We start from the raw sequence: 26,636 nt of genomic DNA, 5'->3' as shown, positions 1-26,636 counted from the left end.
AGCCCAAGGTGATGAGGTACAACTAAATATTATCAGTGTATTGATAACACCTCAACCTATATGAGTGGGTGATTTCTTCCAGTGGCTTTATACAGATATTAAAGAGAGAGAATCAGTCTCTCTGGTATCTCACAAATAAGCAACACCTGAATGGCTTCTGTCCTATTATCACCAACTGGTATTACTCTTAGGAAGGAACAGAAAAACTCTTAACCACAACACAATGCTTTCCACTCCTAGTTATCATAACTGAGCTGAGAAAATATGGTTGATGGCATCAAAGACTGCTGAGAGGTTCAAAAGGACCTCTTGAAAAAAGTGTACTCTGCAGATTTCAACAAAAGTAAGTAGTAGACAATAAATAGGATTTTCATTCAATGCCCAGGTTTGAATCCTTATAGTATTGTAAATTGATTTCTTCTAGAAAATACCTCTGAGTCACTAGAATGAGAAGGCAAGTTTTCTTGTTTCATTGGGTGAAAAATTAAACATGACAATTGGAATTCTGCAGAGAAGTTGGTAGCTTAATTGTTATGGATACGTTTCTATATTGTGCCTTAGTTGAGCTCTAAACTGCAGAAGATAATCTTCTTCTAGGCAACAGGAGTGGAATTCAGGATGAGCCAATGAAAGAACTGAAACAATAAACAATGCATGCAAAACTAGCTGTGCAAATGTTCTCTTTTTCTATAGGGAGGGTTGTGTTTAAGGATAAGTTTAAAATGGCAGATTTTTTTTTTCTCCTTCACTGGATGTTAGTAAATGTTAAAGCTTTTATATTTATACCTCTTACATCAAGGAACTGAATTTTTCCATAGGTAACACTGATACAAGTGGCCCATAATCAGATCAGTCATTTTTTCCCCAAGAATATGGTTCCCAATAAGGTAAACAATGTGCTCCAATCCAGTTTTTTTCCTAATGGAGTGCCCTTCAGATATTCAGATTTCAACTTTCCACCCTCATCATGATTCTATAACCCTGCCAAATGTGTTCTTTATGTAAATTATTATTGATTGAGCTTCTTTATAGAAACTATTTATAAAACGACAATATTAACATTTGGTAAACACTTGCTTCAAACATTTCAGAAAGTATTTTACAGCCTAGCCTACTTCACAATTTGTTATAAGCATTCTTTTTTTTTCCTTCTTTTTTTAAGTACTAGATATTTATGCACAGCTCTGTGAAGAAAAACTACATTCATTATCCTGAAGTGTTTTAAAATGATTTTCTATGGAAACAATACACTTGTGTATTTTTTTACAAAAAAATAATAATAAATGAAAGAAGAAAAATACACATGAGTCTGACAGCTAAAACATGATAAGGAAAATACCAAGTTGTTATATCATAATGGGATTTAGTCACATGAGTGGAACACCATAAATAAATCTCACCAAAATACCATATGTATTCTAGAGAAGCATTTAACTAATAGCTCTTTACAAACAAATGAGATAATAAATCCTGCCAACCAGTAAAATGCTTTTGTGGCTTTGGGAGAGTTTTTTTTCTTTTAAAAAACTCAGAGTAATTAGATTTTCTCCCAAATAAATCCTTCAATCTACAGTATTGTAAATCCCTAATCCGCGGCAACTAGAGAATCTATTTTCCTTAACGTCTGAAAGGAAGAGAAGCTTCTTTCACTGTTGCATTATTGAAACTCTTTTTTCCCCCTGCTGATCTGCAAAGAGCCCATGAAATGAGACAGCTGAGGTAGAAAGGCAAGTGTCCTGGAGAGTCAGACACTGGAAGCCATGACCTACTTTTCTGATTCACTCAGCAGTTTCCCCCTGTCTCACCTCATCTTTTTATCCTTGATCCTGATGATGGGCAAAATGCTAGTTCTGGAAATCCCTAAATCCATCCCCTTGAACTGAAGAACTTTCTAGCAACAGTACTTTGACAAATGTTGTTAGAATCAGAATCCATCAGCCTCTCAGACAAATATATTTCTCACTTCTGAAGGAAATGTTAAGTCCCTTTTGTAAAGTTCCTGCCTCTGGAGTTGATGGAATGTCTGCTGCTGAAGATGTTTTAACAATAGCTTGATGGTTATCTGATGGAGATGCAGTAGAAGTGGATTGCCACACTGGGGAGGATTTGGATTCAATTTCCCTCCCAACTGGTTACATTCTGTGATTTCTTATGCTTTTATGGGTTTGATCTCTGAACTGAATTATATATAATTTTCAGAATCTTGGTAGTTTTGTTTTCTTTGTGCAGTACAAAATAGGTTTGTGGGCAGTGGAAACTGATCTTCTTTATGTGCCTTTTATTACTTCTGCAGTAACTTCTCCCTTAAGTTACTAAAAATACTGAAAAAAACTAACATTGTAAGCCGCCCAGAGTTACCATGTGGTGAGATGGGTGGTTAATAAATTTTACAAATAAAATAAAATAAATAAATAAAATAAATAAATAGAAATCAACAAGGAGAAAATGTGGCCTGATCAAATCATCAGGAAGGTGTACATATCCATAAACCTGTTTGGCTTGCACCCTATTTGCTTTCAAAATTTGTTGAATTTAAGGGACAATATCATGTTACCGATGGAAAAAGATGTTCTTGTAAACATTTGATGTTATGAAGTGGGCAAGGAAAACATATGCACATTCATTGCAAATTATGTATCCCTTCTAGTTTCTATGCTTCAGTTAAACCCTAAAGGAAAATTTAATGAAAGTTTTCATACCCCCACCCACAGATTTGGAAGTATCAGCAGCCAGAAGGATTTCAGATGTGAAATGAGAATTAATACCAGCAAACTTCTCTATGTCTAAGCAATATAGCTCAAAAATGCCATCAAGAGAATTCAAACATAATTCTCAAATATTCTAAAATTCAAAACAACAGCAGCCTGTTTTGGAAATAAAGACTGTGAGTGAGAAAATGCAAGACAGATTTCTGCAAAACATTGCTTTAAAGATTTGAAACGTTTTTTATGTGGCACTTTAACATTGTGATTGTGGAATGAGAAAATGAAGAAAATGAGAAAATGAAGGAGGAAAAAAACCAGGCTACTAAAAGGAAGATGTAGGCCAGTACAAATATAATAATCTCATATCAGTTCACTGTAGTTCAGAGAACAAATATATTCTTCTCTCTTCTGTAAATACAACAATACAATCAAGGTTAAAACAGTGTGTCTGATGGTATTTTGCTGATGTATATCCCAAACTTGAGATACAATTAAATCTCTTTCCCTTCTCTTCCCTTGCATCTTTCAAAATCTTTCTTCTTTCAACTTTAAAACAAAAACAAGAGCCATAGGTCTTAGAAAAGGAAAGAATATCTGCTAATGATACATATTTCAAGGTTATATAGAGCCTGTTTATTTGTTTATCATGTTTTGTACAGCCACCCATAAGAAAATGACTCTGGGTCAAGTACAAAACTCAAAAAGGGAATACCAATAAATACATACTGTTTAAAACATTATTAGAAACTATTAAAAAGCACACAAAACAAGAGAGAATGAAGTTAACTACAATCTCCCCAGTCCCTGCCCCCCCCCCAGGCCTGATTACATAACACCTCCCACCCCAAGATCTTGAAGGATCTGCAGAATGTTAAGAGGGAAAAGAAGATTCCACAAGCCCAATACCATGGCAGAGAAGGCCCATCTCTTGAACCCTGCCAACTATAATTCCTTGACAGATGGGAATTCAAAAGAAGGTCACTCAATTTGGTCACAGCTAAGTTTTATTTGAAAATGTATTCTACAGTATGCTATGTTCATTGACAAGGGTAAATGCTATTGACTTTGGTGAGATCTTAGCCTAGGTTTTACATACAGTAATAGGTTTTCAGCCTTAATTAATCCCTATTTAATGAAGATTTTCAAAATGTACCTATATTCCTACTAGAAAGCATCACAAGCAAACAAAGCATGGCTTACAGTTATTTTCATTGATATCATGATTATTATTTTTTTGCACTTGTGTCTGAAGCAATAAAGCACTTCCGGGTTGAAAGGATTAGCCAATGAAATATCACCCAGTTGGGGGCTTCTTTTATATCCCTGTTAGGAGCTTGAGTGAAGGCAAGCATTCAACCCTGCCCCACAGCAGCTCTCGGGGCTCGAAGTTGGCCTTGCTAATCTCCTCCCACTCAAGCCATTGTGCACCAAATGCAATAATGATGATAATAATAGTAGTGCAGAAATAAATTTCATTTATTATTTATTTATTGTTCCAACATATGACTTCATGACACTGGACAATTAAAAACCTGTATAGAAGAATAAACAGTAGTACAAAAAGAACAATATAAAAAGCATATAAAAAGTTTATTTACTTCTGAGCTTTATGTCTTTTTAACTGCTTCAACAGCTAAGCAGTTTGATGTTTTCTCCTTTATAATAATTTCTTAACTGATCCAGTCTGACACTTTTGCACTCACTGTTCATTTATTATTTACAATGTTAAGAAACAAGCCTTAGCAGCATGTGCATTTTTACAGGTGCATGGCTAGGCTGTCAAACTGAAGTACATGCTTGAGAACAGCAAGCCTTGAAAATCTCATTCTCTATGGTACACAGTCTGTTATCTTGTTATTGTTCCAAAATAGCAATCAGTCTTCTGTTTCTAATGTATGCTAAAATGTGTGGGCTTTAAAAATACATTCCACACTGCCAGCGATCACTTGCCTACTTATATCTACTTGTTCCATTTGGTTTCCGCTGACCATCTTGATAATCTAAAAGCAAGATGAAAATGAAGAAACTTTCTCTCACATGATCAGCTATTTTGTATATGGAGAAGAAAATGTTCCCTCTTTGTACATCAAATGATAAGAATTACTACTTCTGAATCATGAATTACTATTTCTGAATCATGTCAACTGTGTTTCAAATGCTAAAAAATTTAGTACAAAATTTACAACTGGATGCCTATTAAGGGAGTGGATATTCCTACTCTTGTAACCTTACAACTTTAAAAATTGCCTGAACCAATATGTATCCTTCCAATGAATTCAGATATTTGTTATCCAACATCAGTGCTGATGATGTTTCCTAGTTGTGTAATAAGACATCTTCCATCAAGCATCCAAACTTGGAAAGCATCAAGAATTCCATAGTTCAATCTTGAGCTATAGATATTGTCTTCTATTGGATTTTAGACCTACACAAGGTCTGTTGCTTAACAACGCTCCCATACCCAAAATTGTTTAATCTTTCTGCCTTATCTTCCTGCTTCTTCTGTATACAAGATTTATAAGCACGCATGCACACACACACACTTAACATAAAAATATTCAAAGTTATAATTGCAATTTTGTCTCAAGAAGCTGCATGCGAGCTGATGTGCACTCATCTGTGCTTTATAACAACTTTGCAAGTAGCATTGTAAATGCTCCTTAAACTGAGAGTATGATGAAGTGAAATTCAAATTAGGGTTTCCTAAATGAGATTAGTTATATTATTCCAGCTTTCTGCAGTTGCCATCCTGAATATATATGAGACTTCTTTCCACTTCTGTACTGACTTGTGTTACTAATAAACTTAACAGGCTAAAGCATCCTTGTTGTTACTACTATGAATCACCAGGTGCTGATGGTGCTGCATAATTGTCTCTACTGTAGTAGCAAAAATGTCAATTAATATGTCAATCTTTTCCCTTATAGAACATTAACTGAATAGCCACTACTAAAGAAAAAAATATTTATTTATAGAGTAAATTGATATAGTCACCCATGTCACACAAAGTAACTCTGGGAAGCATATAACAAAATATAAAAACATTTTAAACTGTCTAAAATACAACCTTTTTTTATTTATTTGTTTATCTGCAATTGTTTACAAGATACTAAGCTTGGATACATATTGTGATACATGAAATGGTACTATATAACAATACGGTTTTATGCGACTGCCTACTGTTTGAAAGGGTAGGTCAATTGAATAGTCAAGCGTTATCCTCTAGAGGGGCATCGGGGAAGAGATAGATATCTTTATCTAGCTGATAAAGATCAATAGTACGGATTTGTATTATCTGGCTGATGGTTAGTGACCAGTATTCATTGACAGGTAGGACATTGCAATGTATGATTTTATATACCATGCTTAGTCAGACCCGAGACGGCGTAATTCAAGGTTTTCTAGTTCTAGAATTTCAAGTCTGGTGGCATAAGGTGTTCTGCAACTTGAGTAGAAGAGTGGAGAACTCTTCTTGTGAAATATTTCTGGACTTTCTCAATTGTGCTAATATCAGATACGTAATGGGGTTCCAGACTGATGAACTGTATTCGAGTATTGGTCTAGCAAATGTTTTGTATGCTCTGGTTAGTAGTGTGATATTACCAGAGAAAAAGCTACGTAGGATTAGGTTAACAACTCTTAATGCCTTTTTGGCTATGTAGTTGCAGTGGGCTCTAGCACTTAGATCATTAGAGGTGAGTATTCCAAGGTCCTTTACAGAGCTTGGGTCATCAACAAGATCTTGACTATTCAGCTTGTATTTTATTTTCTGATTTTTTTTGCCAATATGTATAAGACAGAGCATTTATTTGTTGAGATTTAGAAGTTGCCATTTGTTTGACCATTCAGATACATAGTCAAGATCTTTTTGTAGGGTAGCAGTATTGTCTGTGGTATTGAACAGCTTTACATCATCAGCGAAGAGAATGCAATTGCTCTTGATATGATCACAGAGGTCGTTTATGTAGAGTATGAAGAGAGTTGGTCCTAGAACACTGCCTTGGGGACACCACTATTGGCACAAGAAAGATTGAATTAAATGCAATTCATAAGATATTCACAGTCTCTTGATATCACTAGACCTGATGATGTAGTCTTGAAACACTTACGGAACATAAAAAGGGATAGGATAATACTTCATGCAGGAAAATGTTCCACAAGATAGGCACCACATCAGAGAAAGTCCATATCTTGGAACTTTTCAAATGTAAGTCCCTAAGAGACAGGACCTGAAGCATATCCTTTCAGCCAGGTCTAATGGAAAGGGCAGGTGACACTGAGGGAGACACTGTCCATCTGATAACTTAGTCCCATGCCATAAAGCAGGGGTCCCCAACCACCGGTCCGCGGACCGGTACCGGTCCGTGGAACAAATCCTACCAGGCCTCTGGTTTGCTGGGCGCCGCCATCTTGTTTTGATGAAAAAGTGCTTCCGGTGAGCTTTTCCGGGTGAAAGCTCACCGGAAGCACTTTTCATCAAAACAAGATGGCGGCGCAGCTTTCAGTGAGCTTTTCGGGTAGAAAGCCATTTCTCCCAGGAAAAGCTCACTGAAGCGCTAGGCACCGCCATCTTGTTTTGATGAAAAAGTGCTTCCAGTGAGCTCACCGGAAGCACTTTTTCATCAAAACAAGATGGCGGCGCCCAGCTGATGCCGGTACCGGGCTGCGGCATAAAAAAGGTTGGGGACCACTGCCATAAAGGACTTTAAAAATTTAAACCACAACCCGGAACTGGGCCTAGAAGTAGACTGGCAATCAATGCATCTCATAGAACAAAGGTATGCCATGCTGTTGTAAAAGCACACATAACTACTCATGCCACTACAGTCTGAACCAGTAAACTTTCCAGATGCTCTCTAGGCAATATACAGTTCATTGCAGTAATCCAATGTGGAGGCAACTAGGATGGGTACTGTGAGAAGAGGTTCCTGATCTAGGATTGATACAACTGGCACACAACATACAAAAGCCCTCTAACCATGAGTGCCACCTGCTCCTTGAAGAGTTATAAATCCAGGATAACCCACACATTGTGCACTAGAGCAGTGCAATCCCATGTACCATCAAAAATGGAATAGTCCTAGAATAGGCCCCCAAACCCAAACCCAATTAGCCTTGCCATGGTTCAATTGAACCTTGTTGTTCCCTATGCCCAATCCTTTCAGCCTCCAGACACAGAATAAGGCATCCATACATCACTACATGGTAACAGATGAGCCTTTGTGTAGATATTGAATAGGAAAGTTGAAAATACTAAACTGTGTAGTACCCCACATAGTAGGGACTGGGAGTGGGAACTCTTCCCCAACCACCACTAACTAGAATTGACCCTGGAGGAAGGAGGTGAACCCTCAGAATGCCGTATTGGCCATCCCCAATCCTCTAACTGATTCCAGAAGGATGCCATGGTTAATGATATTGAAAGCCACTAGGAGGTGAGATAGACAAGGATGGATGCAAAATCCCCATTCTATCCTCACTGGACAGCATCAAAAAGGGCAATCAATGCTGTTTCTGACCATCCTGCTTCCTGAATCCAGGTTTAAAGGGATCCAAATCATCTACTTTTTCCAAGATCCTCTGAAATACTATGCAACCATATTTTCAATTACCTTCTCCCAAAACGGGGCAGTAGATACTGGAAGAAAATTGTTCTTTATGGTGGGGTGCAGCAATGGCTTATTGCCAATTAACCAGAATCTCATTAAGAGGTAAAGGAATAACCTCCTCTCTCAAAGAAAAAGTAACCACTGCTAGAATCCATTCACATGCCCCCACATGAATCTAACAAGAAGATGGCTGTGCTCATAGACGTAAGGATCCTGTACACTTCTTCAATCCAACAAAGTTCAAACCATTCCCATATAACAGCACAAGACTCCTCTCCAGCCAAGTTCTCTGGGCCTGGACTAAAGTTGGCATTTAATTACAAAAGAATTAAATTAATAATTGAGAAGTCCAGTATTTAAATTATTCATTTGAGCTATTTAACTATTGCATGTTAGCCTTGCCTTAAGGCTACTGTAATTTCATATGGGTAGCATACAGATTTTGAAACTATTATTTGGCCAGCAAACATATGAAAAGAAATATACATTATTCAAAAGTGCTTTATGTGAATGTTATTAATTAACCAATATTGGTTGGGATGGGGGTCAGACCTAATTAATATTTTGATGAGACATTCAGGACTATTTTGAAAAAAATATCATTATCATCACATATAAACAACAATGAAGTAATGATCTTAAAGAGCCATGATGACATAGTGATTAGAATGCAATATAGCAGATTAACTCACTGCTCACTCCAGGAGTTCAATCCTGACTGGCTCAAAGTTGACTCAGACTTCCATCCTTCCGGGATCGGTAAACTGAGGACCCAAATTGTTGGGGGCAATATGCTGACTCTGTAAACAACTTAGAGTGGTCTGTGAAGTGGTATATACGTCTAAGTGCTATTGCTATCTGCTGTGTTTAAGCTTTAGAGATCTCCATAGAGTTATTAGGAATTTAATTTGCCTAATTTTACTTGCCTAATGCATTTGGATATACATTCATTTTAAACAACTCAAAGTCCTTAAAATAGTTGATCAATGATGCACAAGTTATGAACTATCACTCGTAGTTTGAGCTCTTAAAAATATATTTTTTGGAAATAGATTGGGCTAATGTATTTCAGATAATATACTTTTATTTTATTTTTTGTTCTTTTTTGTGCTAACCAGTATTTATCTCTCCCTTTTATTTATGTTTCCTTCTGTGATTAGGTTAGACTAGATTAGATTAAATGAGTTGTATTAATGTGTATGGGGGAACTGTAGATTATGCCAATGTGAAATATCTTTAAACTATTTGATAATGCTACAGAAATCAGAAGCCCCACTGCAATCTTTTTACAGTGTACTTGTCCTCAAAAAGTAGTGCCTTGGAGCAGGAAGCTATGTATTGCATAACTGAAAACAAACATTTATTGAGAAAGTATCAAAGTAGCATAGAATGAATGAACTCAGCTATTGTCTACATAGAGTGAAAGAACATGTACTGTAAGTTTTCTTAATCACAGTAAATATCAGGTCTAATAAGTTTGCAATCCAATGAACATTTTTAAAGGATCAACATGCAGAATTCTTTGGGATTTTCTTATAAAAGGCATTATTATTATTATTAGAGAAGTATAAATGCTCAATGAAACCAGTTTTCTTTTTCAGTTAGCAAGATATAACCTGTACGAGAAGACACCAAACTATGATCACATGAAATCAGGCACTATTTTTTCAAAAAGTGCCAGTTCTCTATTCTTTCTCTAGTTTTAGTACTAATAATATTTATTACAAATTTAATATTTCAGAATATTGGTCAGTTTTCTTCAAAGTGAAAAGACTTTTCTTACCAAATTTTAAAATAATATTAGCTATTCTACATGGTATGTGGGTGCAGATTGGTTAACATTTATGCATAATTGTTCCTTCTGTATGTTAGAAGTTACAAATATTCTTTTTCTTCCAAATGATAAAAATCCTTCTAATTTATATAAAAAAAATAGATTTTGGAGAAGTAGATCCTAAGATATCAAATATTCAGAGATATACAATACCATGATATCACTATGTCTCAGCAAAGGATGATTAAGAAGGTAGAGTATAGTAGAAGTATTGTATCGCTATTCTAAAAAATAATGTCATTTTGAGTGACTTAGTTTAAAGTAATTCTCTAAAGGGCCACTTCAGTCAAGTGCTCCTTATATAAGCCAGTGAAATAAGGGGAACGCCACTGAGACTTTTTACAATGCTTCTGAAGAGCTGTGAAGGCAAACAGACAGATATATGCATAAACACTATACACAAATATAAATGTCAACTCATAAAATATTTCTATGGTCTTTTTAGAGTTGCATTGCCGGCAATGCCGACATGTTAACTCCCAATAAATCCTTTGAAGTTTTGGAAGTTTGGCTTGACACTTATGATTTAATTGGGGTAACTGCCGGAATCCTGACAATATACACATATACATACATATTTTGGGAGGATACCTTCAAGTCAAATGGTTGGAGATGTCCCTGCAGTTTTCCTGGTAACATTTTCCAGAAAGGCTTGTTTTTGTATCCTTCCTAGGGCAGAGAGAGTGGGACTGACCCAAGTCCCATCAACACTCCAGTATTCCTAAAGGCATCCACACTAACAAAAAATAATTTTTAAAAATAGCAATAGCAATAGCAACAGCACATAGACTTATATACTGTTTCACAGTGCTTTACAGTCCTCTCTAAGCAATTTACAGAGTCAGCATATTGTTCCCAACAATGTGGGACCTCATTTTACCCACCTCGGAAGGATGGAAGGTTGAGTCAACCTTGAGCCTGATGAGATTTGAACTGCCAAATTACAGGTAGTCGACAATCAGCAAAGTAGCCTGCAGTACTACCCTCTAGCCACTGCGCCACCACAGCTCATAATGGACAATGGACAAAATGGACAAAATCTTGTCATATAGTTTTTTTTAATCATTATTTTTGTTGCTGTATAATGGAATGCCGGCAAGACATTTAAAGGTACATAACCACATAGCACTGTTTAAGAGCCTTAAACATAGAGCACACACAAGTTTTGTAAAAGAAGAGGAAAAGACAGAGCAAAAGGGAATTTATCATTAGATAAACTGAGTGGAAAAAATACCAGATTATTCATAATATTCAAATGATTTTTCTTACTGAACTGATTAGGGTGAACTGGGTGAACTTCTAATCTTTCTTAAAACTGGTAAAGCTGAAACAAAAGAAGAATAATTTTGAATGCCTGATTGGGTAAAAAAATAATTTTAATTTCCAATATTTCTTGTAATATTCTCAGAGACCAGATGTGGTGTTTGTGCACTTTTCTAATTAGCCAAGGGTTATATGTAAACATCCTGTCTCTTACCAAATAATCACTTCTTTATGATGCTTTCCTACCTTCTCACATTTCAAGTAAATTTCAAGGTAAGATATCATTAAGGAAAATATAAATAGCTAGAGAAAAATTGATGTGTAAGAGAAAGCTTCAGCTATTTCCACCAATAAACTAAGCTGTTAGTTCTGTTAGAAATGGGGTATGACTCTCAAAACTATTGCTACAAGAAGTATTGTGACCCAAATATTAGGAACAATATTTTCAATTATACCATCAAATGTGGCCAAGTAGGTGCTAATCTGAACTATCATGTTTTAAACTAGTCAACATAGCAACATAGTTTTAGGATTATTACACATTAACCTTTGCAAATTGTGTTCAGTATCTGAACCAAGAATAAAAGTATCTGTGCAGATAAAGAAATGGGAGAAGGAAGGATGGTGTCAATAAATGTTAACATCCTGTGTATAGAGTACTAAATGTCAACATATAATCAAACCTAATTTATTATTGATTCTGTCATCTTCATTGGAAAATGTACAACTGTTTCTCTAGTTTCATTAAGCAGATACGGTACTTTAAACCTTCTTTCTGACATTTTATATTGAAATAGACAAAAGGGTGTTCTTACAAATTGCAGTCATCTATTAGAACAAGAAAGGCAGAAAGCAGAAAGTTTCAGAATGGAAGAAGAGATGCTGTTGCTCTTTACATTTCATTTATTTTTAATTAAAACATCTTAATTCTTTATTTGTTTCATTCATTTCCTATTTTCCTAATCACAAATTTGATTTGGCATGGGTTTCATGTATCTTTCAATCACCACTTTTTTATCTTTTTGAAAATAAATGTCTTGGGTTCTCCATTTGTGTATATTTGGTCTACATTAAAAATGATTAATGCTTGACAGCTGATCCAGATTTATGAGGTCAAAATATAAATAATTTTACATTATAATTCTATTCTAAGGGAAGGTGCAATAAAGCATGCACTAATAGAATTTGTAATGGCTTCTTTCCTTATATCAGGTTCCTAAAACATGATGTTTATAAATGGAATATGAGTCTGGACTCACACTAACACTGTAGGATATAAAAATGCTTATTTTCTTCTGTGCAGCTTCATTAGATTGGATATTTTGTTTTTCACATTCCAGTACTAGCATTCTAACATTATGATATATTAATGCATAGTTAACATAAAACGCTGCTTTATACAAGGGCCATATTATTTAAGCATCAGGAAAGTCATGTATCATCTAACTAAAAATGTCTGGAAATGATCTGGGACTTCTTATGCAAATAGTATAGTCTATGAAGTCAATTCATGGCTATCTGAACTAATGAAGAACAAACAGTATTTTAAAAATATACAGTTCAGTTAATGTTCATGATATTCAAATATTTTAAAAATATGCCTTGCAATTTCTGTTAGTAAATATATCTGAAATATTTAGAAATTGAAATTCATAGCTCAGACTCTTTTCATTTCATTCATCTAATTTTATTCTTTCTGTTTCTATATCTTAGTTTTACTTCCTTGAAATAGACTACAATTTTAAGGCTTTAGCTATGAAACACAACCTCATTACCAGCTATCACAAGTGTGAGTGGAACTATTCAAGGAAATTATAGCAGGAAGCCAGTCTTCAATGTACAGAGTATTTTAATAATCTTGAAGTACAGTTAATGAGACTGCTGGGGGCTTCCTAATGCGTGTAAAAATTCTTCTAATGTTTGAAGTATTATTATGCTCTGCAGTCATTTAACGGATAATTTTAACTGACAGTAGTTGAAATGAAGAATCCCAATTTGAACCTACCAGAAGTTGGAAGGGAGCTGGAATTGGAAGGGACAATTTAAAATACTGAGGCCAAATGCCTGCTTAGTGCAGAAATCCCAATTAAACTCAACTTTTCTTGAATACTTCCAATGAACACAACTTCAGCTTTTCCATAAATTTCCACTGCACTGATAATATTGTTTAGCATTTGCCTTCAGGGAACTTTAGACCATTATTTCACATCCTGCATTGCTTGATAATAAAGAACTGGCCATGGTAAGTTTCGTTGCACAACCATTGTATGATGTCCTTCTTATCAGTCCTCTTTTCAAGACTAAATAAGCTTATTTTTACCAGTATCTATTCTATTAATTATAAATCATCATTTCACTGATCTAATCAACTTTCTAATTCTTTCTTTTTAAGATATAATTCTATTCTCAACAGTGCTTGAGTCTATGGTTTGATTGACTACTCATCGACAAATATTTTTCTATTGCTTAGTTTGAAAAGTTACATCATCAAGTCAATTCAGAATTTTATTCTACAATCAGAAAAATTACCACATATACCATAATGTTCAAATGATGCCCTATACAAATCACCTGTTTCAGTAATTACTAACTATGCTAATGAACATAAATACACACAAATACTTCATGCTCCAAATATACATTGAAAGTAGCATAAATATAGAAAAGAATGAGAAGACCTTCATTTCCACTCACACAGCAGGAATTCCAGCTTTCATGCTGGCTGAGGAATTCTGAAATTTGTAGTCTAAATTTCTGGAGAAAACCAGATTGGGGAAGGCTGGATTATATACAATCTCAATTAATAGACACTATGGGTGTATTAACCAGTTATGATACAATTGGATAAAGCATTTCAACTTGTGGAAGTGCAGTGGTGTTTCCCCCTCAGCATAGTAACAGGCAGTATGGAAAACACTTTGCTCTACTTCAAAAAGAACAGTGAGGCGAAGCATACAGGTGAATAATAGAGGCAGAGGTGAGATCTCTGTTCACCTCTTTGTGTCCATTAACAGTAGTTCTCTCCTGATGAAAACTAACTGGTATCATTTCAAAGAGGAATGAAGTTTCAATTAAGTGAAGTATAACTTTAGAGATATACAAGCCCTAAAAGCCACCTTAACTTTCTTAACTGTGCAGTGATTTCAATAGAGTCTGTGTTGAATTAATCTCCACATGGAGAATATTATTTTAGATAATATTATCATGAACACCATCACAGATCTTCAGAGGCAAATATCTATTATAAGATTGTGATGTAAGGAATTCAAGACCCAGCCAACTCTTGAAAGGATTAAAAAAGTTGTCTGTAAACAAATACATTAGCAGGTTTTTTATAAGGCTGTGCCAAATAAATTAGAACATTTGGTAATAAGAAAGAAAGGGGGAGTGTAGAACATTTTTTCTTACTTTGGAGAATGACTAAACGCATAGGAATATCCTCATCTCTTCATCTTTAACCCAATCTTCCTCACAACTTATAGATTCAGCTTCCAAGTTTGGCAAGGTGATTCCAGACATTATGCTGTATGAGAAGTGAATAATTATTCCTTCTCATAAAAAAGTAACATAGAATAAATTTTAGAACAAAGTTTTAAAACAACATAGAAATGATTTTTGATATGTTCAACAGTAAGAACTCCCAATGATAAATAAAAACATCTGGAATGTCTATCTTTTTCTCTGTCTTTGTCTCTCTCATTTGGAAAGTTGCAGCTGACCTTCAGTAGGTATGAAGCAGAGCAAATACAGGATGGTCAAAATATCAATTTTTGTAAAGGGCCTGAGACAGAAAATGTAATTTAGTGTACACAACATTGTTAATAAGTATTTTTCCTATCTTTTTTTCTTTTGATGTAGTTATTGAAAGATAGCTTGAGACTTTAGAGTTAATATATACAAATATTTTCACCACCTAATCTGGTCATGATTACCAAGATTTATATATCATTTTATCGTAAAAAAATAAAAAGAAATCATCTCCAGTGTTATTATGGATGACAAAATATGATACGGTATTCTTAATATAATGAAAAATTTTCCTGAAAGGAAATTCTTCACATTTATCAAGTTAATAGGATAATCGTGTCCTCCCTAAATTTGTATTTAAATTGGTGAATATTACCACATTTTGTGATGGAAAATTATGTACTTTAACTATATGTAAAGATTTGAAGATTTTTTCTGTCTTTACTGGTAATCTTTCTATCAGGAAGGGAAGAAGGAAGGAAGGAGGGAAGGAGGAAAGGAAGGAAGGAAGGAAAGATGTTATGTGAAATTTAGGCATTACTCATGTATCCCATTACGTTTTTTTTTTGTGCCTAAATTAGGAAGCCCAAATTATATAATATTGCCTGCCTATATTTATAATATAGGGCATTGGAGTCCTAGTCACAATATTAGCAACTTGTAATCTTGCATACAGGTTTTTTACATAAGAAACTGGCATACAACATTTATATAATTTGGCAGCTTAACCTTAATCAAATTTAGGAATTTATAGACACAATCATTTGCTATATTAATAATTATTGAACTTCCTATATGTTTACATGGCTAATAGTACATTATTCACATAGCTTTAATTGGGACAGAACCTTTGCTTTTCCCAGCCCTTGTTTGCAGCCAAGAACAATATAATTAATGATTCACTGATTTAGAAATATTTTCTCTTGGAGATTACATGCAATTTATTTTATTAGAGGTCACTCTATGGCAATGTTTAATTTATTACAGTTAGCGAGTAATTTGATACAAAAGAAAGAAGGTTGAGACAACAGATGTTGGATGTCCTGTCTGAGCAAAGTCAAATTCAAACTTTCACTATAGCTCAAAGAGAAGGATGAATGCAGGAGAATCCCAAACCTTTTCTGAAATAAATTGATTGGTAAAATAGCCTCAAGGAACCCATTTAACAAATCAGCTTATTTGTGAAAAAGCTGCAGTCTATAGAGTGTATGTATGTATGTATGTATGTATGTATGTATGTAATAATAAATGATAGCCGTCCATTTACTCGGAGCCAAGCTGCACTAAAAGCCTCCAATACAGGAAACACAATGTTGCCAGCCAATCAAGACAAAAAAAGCCACAAAACAGACAGAAGATATTAGAAACACTAATCAAGCAGATCACAGCAAACTCCAAGACCAATAAACACAGACCAAGACTCCCAACCAATCAGGGTGAAGAAAAAACCATTCTGGCACAGCAGTAGGCTAGCTCCAAATTTAAAACAGAAACGCTGTGAAAGTCTGACTCACAGATGAACACAATACAGAAGCCTGATGATGGCAGATGAGATTATGCCGAAACGTTGCTACAACTTTAAAAGCACAACTATAATGACGTGGGAAAATACCCGAACAAAGCTGAATGCCATATATATATATATATATATATATATATATATATATATATATATATATATATATATATATATATATATATATATATATATATACATACACACACACACACATACACAAAACTTAAGAAAACATATATACACACACACACATATATATACAGTACATGCAAACATACATACATACATACATACATACATACATACATATGTACACATACTCAAATACAATAAGTATACATACATACATACATAATTATCAACGACCAAGGAAAATAGTTTTGCAACCAGTAGTTCTATAAACTCAGTGTTCCTATTTATACATTATTCTACTTTTTTAATACTGGAAAAACATTTTCTGCTAAAATTGTTTCGAATAGATATTTTTTTAAAAAATAATCCATTGTATTCTTACAATGGAGATGGGTTAAATGGGTTAAAATTCTTAGTTTTAACCCTGATACATAGATGTTTAAAGTTTGACAATGACTACATGAACTTTCCACTGAAATATTTTACAGAGTACTGAAAAAAATTTGGAATGGAAAAGGCAAAGGATAATTAATCATTAAAATATTTTATTATCTTTTGCAAATTCAACTGTTATTTATTTATTTAACGAGATACCATCAATATTTATAGACTTCTTCAGTTCCTCAAAGCAACAGTGTAGAACTTTGAACAACTGTCAATTTAATTATTTATTGATCATGCCCCTATATTTATTAATTCAGTCTTGTAGGGTCAAGACTGACAACCTATAACCTCAAAGGCAGAATCCTACAGACCATTGAATAACCTCAAGCAAAGACACAGAATTCTAATACAGAGAGATGCATACCATCAACTCCATCAGTTCTCTAAGGAACATAGTTAGACTTTTCCTAATCAACCTTAACAGATGAAAAATGGGGGAAAGGTGGAATAGGGAAAGCTTTATGTCAAACACCATTTAAGGATCTACAGTGCCCTCAGACCAATGAAAACATTAGACTATCTTTGATCTGATTTAGCTTATTTCCTTTCACTTATTCAATGAAAAGGAAACTAATTTCATTTAATCAGAAAAAAAATAAAACAATAGGTAACCCTCAACTTACCACCACAACTGAGCCCAACATTTCTGTTGCTAAGCGAGACATTTGTTAACTTTTGCACCATTTTACAACCTTTCTTGTCACAGCTGTTAATGAATCATTGCAATTGTTAAGTTAGTAATATGGCTGTTAGATTAATCCCTAACCCCATTGCCTTGCTTGTCAAAAGGTTACAAAAGGTGATCACATTATCCCAGGACACAGTCATAAATATGGGTCAGCTTCCAAGCACCTGCATTTTGATGACATGACCACAAGGAGTCTGAAATGGTCATAAGCATAAGTCCCTTTTTTCAATGCTGTCATAATTTTGAATGGTCACTCAATGGCCTGTTGTAAATGGTGGACTACCTGCATTCAATTAGTAAACCAGTCATTTCCAACCTGCTAACCAGTTTCTTTACAATTTCAGCTTGAGTCAATCTGATACTAAATTTCTTCCATACATGGACACATTTTTGCTTGATGAAGTAAGCCCCTTTTAGGGGTTATGTTATCCAGAACACTTATGATGGATACAACTCTTGTTATGATATAATTAGCTTCAATGTATTCACTGAAATCTGTCTGACAAGAATGTTTGTTGTATAGTGACGATTTTATTTAAGCCAATCCCAGTTAAGTCAATAGAGAGCTTTCACTCAATATTTGTGTAGATAAAAGTTCAGGTTATGATAGCAATATGGATTATTAACTCAAAGTATGAAATTAAAAGAATAATTAAAAGAACATGATAAAAGGAATACTTTTTAGCAATAAGTTTAATAGTACTAATTAAATATATAAGCAGAGTAAGTTTTTAAATCAAATAGCAGTTCACTGAAGGCAAACAATTGCTTACTTGCAATCCAGCACTTTTGGAGTTCCAGCAATCTTTCAAGTCAGAGGACAGAACTGCTTGCTGTGATATATTGTATGGTTGATGCTTGAATTACCAAGCCTTCACCTCAAAGGACTTGAACAACAGCTTCTATTTGTCTGCAACTTCATCTTCTAGCAATTGGATTAAACTCCAGTCCCATTAAATGGTATCAGATTAAGCCTTCCTCTCACCATATTATTCAGTGAAACCAGCATTTCTTTAGCATTTGCATTTGCAGAATTAATATTAGATAAATAAAAGTTTGTTTTATGGTCCTAGATCATAATGTAGGTATCAGGGCTCAATGGTGAATGCCTTCAGAGAAGCCAATATCATTAAATGTTTATCTGGGTAGCAGTGAGTCACCTGAACTTCTCTCGTCATGAGCATACCAGATTTGTAATGCCTGAAAGGGTCTTCTGAATGCCACAGAGCCAGCAGACATAACAATATCATGAAAACTGGACCAGAAGAATGCCCATTGCTTATATAAAAACAACCACACAGTTTGTTTTACTGTACATAATTATTAGTGAAACAATATTGGGTGAAGATAAAATGGTATCCATATTCCTCTAGTAGCCTAAGATGAAGCCTATCAATAAAATATCTGAAGTGCTTAGGATTCTTAGGAGAAAGCTATATAGATTTTATTAAAATTAGCCATATGGGGTTTTTTGCAATGTAGAATGAATTTGTTTAAGATATCAATATATTTTATATAATGCTATGGCATATTACTTGCTGTTTAAGGATATCGTTTTGTTTTAATTGCAATTGTTAATGAATCTATAAAGTAAAAAAAAATGCTAAGACTAGTTTTGAAGATAATATAGACCGCAGATTTTAGCATTCAAAAAAATCTGCTTACTAGTAATTATCTAGTTACATTTCTGTACTATTTCTGAAAATGCTTTTTGTTGTGCTTCTTAGCAGTGAGACAAAGAAAGAAGTTAAGACAAGCCAACTACTTATAAAGTTCTGTCTGACATCTTATATTTGTACTTATGTACTTAAGTAAATGCAAACAAAATGAATTCTGTTTAGATAGTTTTTATACTGAGCATCTTGGTAAGCATAAATATGAAGAAACTAAATCTGAAGTTGCAAAAGCATATCACCTGGGATATACACAGGTGTGTATGTACTCTGTGTGTGTGTGTGTGTTTGTTTGTGTGTGTGTGTGTATGTACATTCACACAAAACCACCATATCTCTGGCATCTAGATGCCGACATATAGCATACAAAATTTAGCTTAACTAAAAGATGTTATCCTCAAAACCCTAAAATGAAAACTCAAAATAATAGAATTTATTAATGTCCCTCTCTCCCTCCCTCTCCATTTTTTATTGTACTATCATTTTCAGTTGCACATGAAATAAAAATTTCACCATATCATTATCTCTTTTCCCTATACATAAACACAAATGAAACACATCTTCATACCCATATGTGTAGTACAGTTATTGCTTGAAAAACTAATGAGATGTCATACATTTAGAGCAAGGACAGTTCAGATAAAGCAGTGGCTAGTGAATAATTGTGCTTCTTTGTAATTAAGCTAAGCATAACAACATGGGAATCATACATGGATAGTAAAATACAGATAAATCAGTGGTTTTTGTTTGGAACACAAGGGTTCAAAGGTAGCACTAGTCAGTCCACTTTGTGAACTAGATTTTCAGGGTGAAGATTGAATTAATTTATAAGGAAAATCCATTACTAGTAAAATGAATATCTGATGCCAAAAATATATTAAACTCTTCCATAGTATGAAAGTATGATCTTTTGTTGAGAATAATTTTGGCTATTAAATTGCAAAATCTATAAATAATTATTACAGTTTAAAAACTGCCTTCGGTTTAATTGCAGAAATAGAGATTGATATTTTTTTATATTAGCTATATGTCTGCTTAAGCACACTTATTCATAGCCAAGTTAAAAGGTTTTACCATAGATTGATGTGTATCATTTTGAAGATTAGGCACATATATGGATGTACACATATTTAATTTCCTGCAGGAATAGACTTTTACACTTGAACAAATCAATAATAGTTCATTTGTTAACATTCTGTGGTTTTCCTGTCAGCATAAGTGTCCACAGATCATTAAGTAGTAACAAGATTAGTTACCATGATATTCCCCAAAGAAGAAAAGCAGGGTCAAGAATGAGTCCAAGGTCACTACTTATTAAAATGATTATGCAGGTAAAGCAAAAGATAAGCTTTTGATTTGCCCAGATCTCCTAAGTGCTGTTCTATTGTACTCAGCCAGCAGAGATGATCCTTTAAGCTTTCATCTGAACAGATTTGGAGACCCAGAGGTGTTTTAGATAGGCTATTGGATCATAAAACATGATCTCTATGCCTTAATTTTTCTTTGCAGGTGTAAAGTGAGGATGAAGGGGAAAAAAAGAAAATCTTGCATATTTATATAGCATTATTTAAATAGTACTCTACATATTTATATTATTATTTTCCAATGATATGTCTGTGACAGATTTACTATAGAAAGCTAAGGCCAAGATTCATAGAATGTCATACACATGCATACTCAGGTTCAGGGGCTTTAGAGGATCTGTAAGAGCGGCAGACTCTTGCGGGCCTCAGAAGCCCTAGATAGACAGCAATATCCATTCCTTAATAATACTATACAATTACTTCAAACATAACAGAACAGAACAAACAGGGTTGGAAGGGACTATACTTCTTGTCCAACCCTCTGCTGAAGCAGGAGACCCTATACCATTTCACTGGATGTCCAATTTCTTAGAAACCGCAAGTGATGAGGCACCCACAACTTCTGGAGGCAGGCCATTTTTGACACAAAAGTCAAAATAAGCTTATAGAAACAATCCTTTGAAAAACAACTTTCCTTGATTTCATGATTAAGAAAAAACAATCTGGGCATAGGAACTGTCTTTCAGGTTGCATTCGGATTACCCGACTTAAAGCATATTTCCCCCTTATTTTAAGTTTTAAAACTCCATTCATCCATCTATGACAATTAGGTACAAAAGGAAACACATGCTTTGAACCAGAAGTGTAAGCTCAAAGTCCACATTCTTGCTCTGTTTACCAGGGCTTACCTCAGAAAACCAAGAATATTTTAGGTAAAATGGAGAGGGCATTCCTTTCAAAGCTTCATTGAGTTTAAGCAGTGGCATAACATCATTGGTCTGGTCTGGGCCTGAGGAAGCTTTGAATTAATGCAGAAACTTAACTTCCTTTCTACCATGCATGAGAATGTTTTCCCCTCCATCTGTCACTTAAGTGGGGCAAATCAATTGACACTGCCAGATGACACAGAGCGACCATTCCATTAACCCATGAAAGGAACAAGTGATCCTTTCATGCCTATGGGAATTGTCTTCCCTGGCAGCTACTTTGCAGACTTACACAACCAGTTTTTTTAATACATTAAATAATATTCTTTATCAGTCCAGCCATTACCCCTCCCACTCCCAACAACTCCCTCTCCCTTTCTTCCTCATTCTCTTTTACCTTGGTTGCTGGAAACATGACTGCAGCCTCCCAGGCACACCAGCAGCACCACCAAAGGAAAGAAGAGGTTAGATTTCCAAAGGAAGACCCTCATTTCACAGCTGTCCATGGCTGGGACCTCAGACCTTTCTCCTGGTCCCACACCGGGACTGAGGGTCTCAGCTTCTTTGCCTGTCCAGGCTAATAAGCAATGTTGAAGTCCTGAGGGAAGGAAGAATCAGGTTCACAGTTGTTGCCAAAGCTAAAGAAATAGCATGGGTGGGTGGGTGGGTGGGATGTAGTAAGGTGGGGAAAATTGCCCTGAGAAGAGCTCCCTTCCCTTCTAAAACAGTGGCTGGAGGGCAAAGAACATCGTTGAGCCTGTAAGACTTGAAAGGCAAACAGCTTAGTCAGAAAACTTTCCTCCAGATGCAGTGTGTGTGTGTGTGTGTGTGTGTGTGTGTGTTCGAATGTGTGTGTTGTAAGAAGGGTACCGAGGCTGGTGTCGCCCACCTGGCTGCCTTCTTCCGTTTTGCTTCCTTTTCAGATTCTCAGCAGCAGCAGCAATCGTTTCACTGACGACCCCCCGAAGGACTGTAGCCACCGCCTGGGGAGCAGCCTGTCCACCCCTTTGGTTGATTGCCCATCCCCGCCCTTGACCATAAGGGACAGCGCCGGGACAGAGAATAATTTCCGAGCCGGGAAGGATTTTTTTTTCCTCCCACGAAAAGCTGCTCTACTCGAAGGTCCTGAAACGCTGGACAGCTCCCCGCTTCTCCTGAGCCGTCAAGAAAACTTGCCAAGCAGGATTTCCCAGCCGCCGCGACGGACTCCCCTTGGCTGGGACGGAGGCTCCTTGACGCCAAGCACTCGCAAATCAGACTCAGTTGGGCTGCTTCCCTTCCTCCCGCCTACTGACATCTCCGGTTTTTTCCCATCGGCTTTTGCTTGGGGCCGAACGAATCCTTCCCCCCGACCTTTTCTTTTCTGGAGGACTGTGCGTGCCAGTTGTATATCAAGCCAAGCAGCCTTCGGAGGCACTCCAGAGGAGCAGAATCAATATGCTACCTGGCGTCCGAAGCGGCAGGAGTGCTGCTGAGGTTTTCTTGGAAGCAGCAGCCACTGTTTGCTGCAGAAAATCCCTGATTCGTGTTTCTCTTTTCTTCCCTGACAAAAGACGGGTGGGAGGAGAAATTACATTTGCACTGGATCTTTAAAGGTTTGGGGAGGGGTTGGAAGGAAAGAAGCATGAGAAGGAAGGCAGGAAAGACGAGGAAGCTTTTTTACACCTGCTCAGTTGTTCTTTTGAGAAGAGGTGAAAGATTAGTGGGTAGCTCTTGGAGAGCAGGAGGGAGAAGAAAGAAGCTAATTCAGGTTGGAAGCTGTGAGCAGCCTGCAGGTCAAATGCAGCCTGTTCGGCACTAGAGGGGGTTAGTTGACAAGATAAAAATAAATAAATAAAATAATAAATAAATAAAATCGCTCTCTTTGGCTTTTGAAGGCAGTAGCAGCTAAACTTTAAAATTGCATTAGATAAAAAGACATTGGTAATCCTCAGGGCATGGTGGCAATTTACTATCTTTAGCTTTTTTATCCTTCCTGGGGACAAGTAACTTCCTGGGCTGTGGAATAATGATTCCCCGAGTCTGTTGGGATGTTGCAGGCTAAGGTCATGTACAAAATGATGAGTTTCAGAGTTGGATCAGAGATTCACGATATTGTCTTGACTGAACTAGACCTATAAGTTTTTTGTTACATGTCCAACAGAGGAAGAAATAATAAAAGACTGATAGATGAAAATGACTGTCTGGTGGTTATTACAGGAGCTAGCCAGAAGAAGAATTAAAGGAATAGAATAGAAACAAAAAACCCAAAAAAAATATTTTCATGTATTCAGCAGTGTTAGCACTTCAGAAGGTACCATGGGGAAGGAGATGGGCAGCAGAGAAGATACCAAGAAGGACCTCCTAGCTCACAATGGCAGCAGCTGACTTGGTAATGTGTGAGAGAAGTTGTCCAGGAAAACATTACTCTGGGTCTGAACTCAATCTACAGAAAGAAAGAGACTGTTGTCTAAAAGCAGTAGCAAATATATTTAAATGATTGTACTAGTTTATTCTAGGCTTAGAGGAAGATGAGTAAAAGGAGCTCAGGAAGGCTTCACATCAGGATGATGTGGAAGAATTTATCAAGGTATAAAGAGTGAAAGCAGAAAAAAGACCAAGGTTCACAACCTGAGGGGAAGAATCTAGGTCTAGAAAGTTAGAAGGAAATAATCAAGGGCAAAGGAGGTTTCACATACAAACTGGTCGGTAGATAAGATATTATCACCAATGAAAGTAGAGTTGAGGAGTGAAAAAAGAATCAAGACCCCCCTCCCCCTGCACACTTGTATCACAGGTGAGGATAGGGAAAGTAATACAACAAAAAAGGGGTCATTAATAGATTTAACAAGGTATTTTGAGAGTAGGGGGATAAGAAGAGAGACCAAGAAATATGATATATGAGTCTGTCTTGTGAGCACAGAAATACAAAATATATTAACTCATTTAAAACATTTATATAGTAACTTATATAAAGGGTGGCCCCTAATCAAAGTATGTAATACACTTAGAAAAATAGATTTGATAGAAGGGCTATTAGAAAGGGCATAAATTTTAAGAAATAAATCAATGTAAATTTATTTAAATGTGAGAGACATAAAATAATAATTGTTTCTTTTAGACTAAATGCAAGCTAAAGAACCTCAAAAATTCCATTGTATGGGTCATTATTTAGTTTGTTGTGTGAATTGGTGTATTTGTCTTTGGGACTGAGCTTTGGGTCACATGACTAGATAACAGTGCTGAAACTACACAAATATCTCCTTCAACTGATAAACCCAGAAACAAAGAATTCAAAAACAAAATCCATTTTATATTTTATACTTTACATAATTATAGCTGAGCTAATATATAAATACCATATCAGATGCCGTTTTGTACATATCAAAAAGTTTACTCTCAGGCATAAAGATATTCACTCTGCCTTTTCAAGATTATTTAGCAAAGTTTGAAATATTTTCTTTTTATTCTATCAATTTTTGTTATAATTTAGAGTTAATAGGAAGCATTCAGATAATAAACTAAAGGATTCTTTCTGATTGCAGTTGAACCTAAACTGCAGATACAATGAAGTTTTTAAAACACTGTAGAGGAGCTTTATAGAAGTAAAGAACAGTGAAAGAGTTTAGAAATCAGTAGTGTAAGACTGTCTAATAGAGTGATACAAGTTTGAGCTATAATCTAGAAATATTCAGTCTAAATAATATTTCAGAATGAACTCTGATCAATATAAGTAATGCAAACATGAAATCCTTTGAATATTTAAGAGGAATGCGTGCAATAGAATATAATGAATTCCTGAACTTGTTCAATAAAAATTGGTATAGATATATCTAGCACTGGATGGCAAATTTTCTTTACTGTACAGTCAAGGAGATTATGATTATGTCTGTAGACTTTTCACAAGTTATTCTTTTCAATCAATGTTGAAGGACAACATGACAAGGAAATTGAAAGAACTGTTTCATTTTCAGAATTAAAATGAAATGCTGTCACCATGTATCATATAGCATATAAAGAGTGTGATTGAGTTGTTACAGGCATATGAAATTATCTAATTTCAAGTAATGCTACCACTCACAGTTGTAGAGGACATCCAGTTCTCTGGCAAAAACTTGCTTAACTTAGACACAAAAATTCATTTGAAACTAAAGGGCAATTTCTGAATCCAAACCCACATCTAATTGAATCACTCTAATTGAAAATATAACAATGTTGGAATACGAGATTATTCTATTTTGCAAATTCAAAGGTATTTCTTATGTTTTGACCCCTCGTAATGAAAAATTGAAGTGACTAATGTCTCTCTCACAATGTGGAATATAAAATCCATAAATAGTGCTTTCTATATCACTTAGGATATTTTTAATTAAATAATGTCCAAAACCAAATAAAGATTTAAGACACCTATAATTTATTTCTATATTACTGCTCACAAAATGGTGACCAGCAACATGCAGGAGACTTGCTTTCATTATCAACTTCTATAGTGGTTGAATTCCAAATAGTGTTAATCATAGAAGATCTAGAAAACAATGCAAAACAATAATTAGAGGTAATGTTGACGCGGGTGTATGTGAGTACATGACTCTATTTTGTTGATTGGTTTCTGATTTTCAAACAGTAACTGTTGAAATAGAGAGAGACAACACTATTGTCTGTTCTGGGAACTGGAATACAAATTTAAAACCATTTCATTCAATTATATTTTTTAACAAAAGCACCAGATTCAAAATATAAAAATTTACATGCTATGTAATTAGCAATAACAATTTATTACATTTTACAAAAAAAAAATACATACTGCACAATG

At 35.2% G+C, this 26,636-nt stretch overlaps 1 protein-coding gene across 1 annotated transcript in view; it reads right to left on the bottom strand.

Annotated features, from left to right (window-relative positions):
* The window catches only part of EPHA6 (EPH receptor A6), a 415,605-nt gene extending 392,833 nt beyond the window's left edge, over positions 1 to 22,772 (bottom strand). Inside the window, exon 1 of the mRNA XM_026664024.2 lies at positions 22,242 to 22,772. Coding sequence (XP_026519809.2) covers positions 22,242 to 22,350 — 109 coding nt within the window. The 5' untranslated portion in view covers positions 22,351 to 22,772. The remainder of the gene's footprint in view (positions 1 to 22,241) is intronic.
* Between the last annotated feature and the right edge of the window lie 3,864 nt (positions 22,773 to 26,636).

The sequence above is a fragment of the Notechis scutatus genome, chromosome 5 (assembly GCF_049901735.1).
Source record: "Notechis scutatus isolate UNSWTSFEM ecotype Mainland chromosome 5, rNotScu1.2, whole genome shotgun sequence".
NCBI classification, from domain to species: Eukaryota; Metazoa; Chordata; class Lepidosauria; order Squamata; family Elapidae; genus Notechis; species Notechis scutatus.
This window is presented reverse-complemented; position numbering and strand designations above follow the sequence as displayed.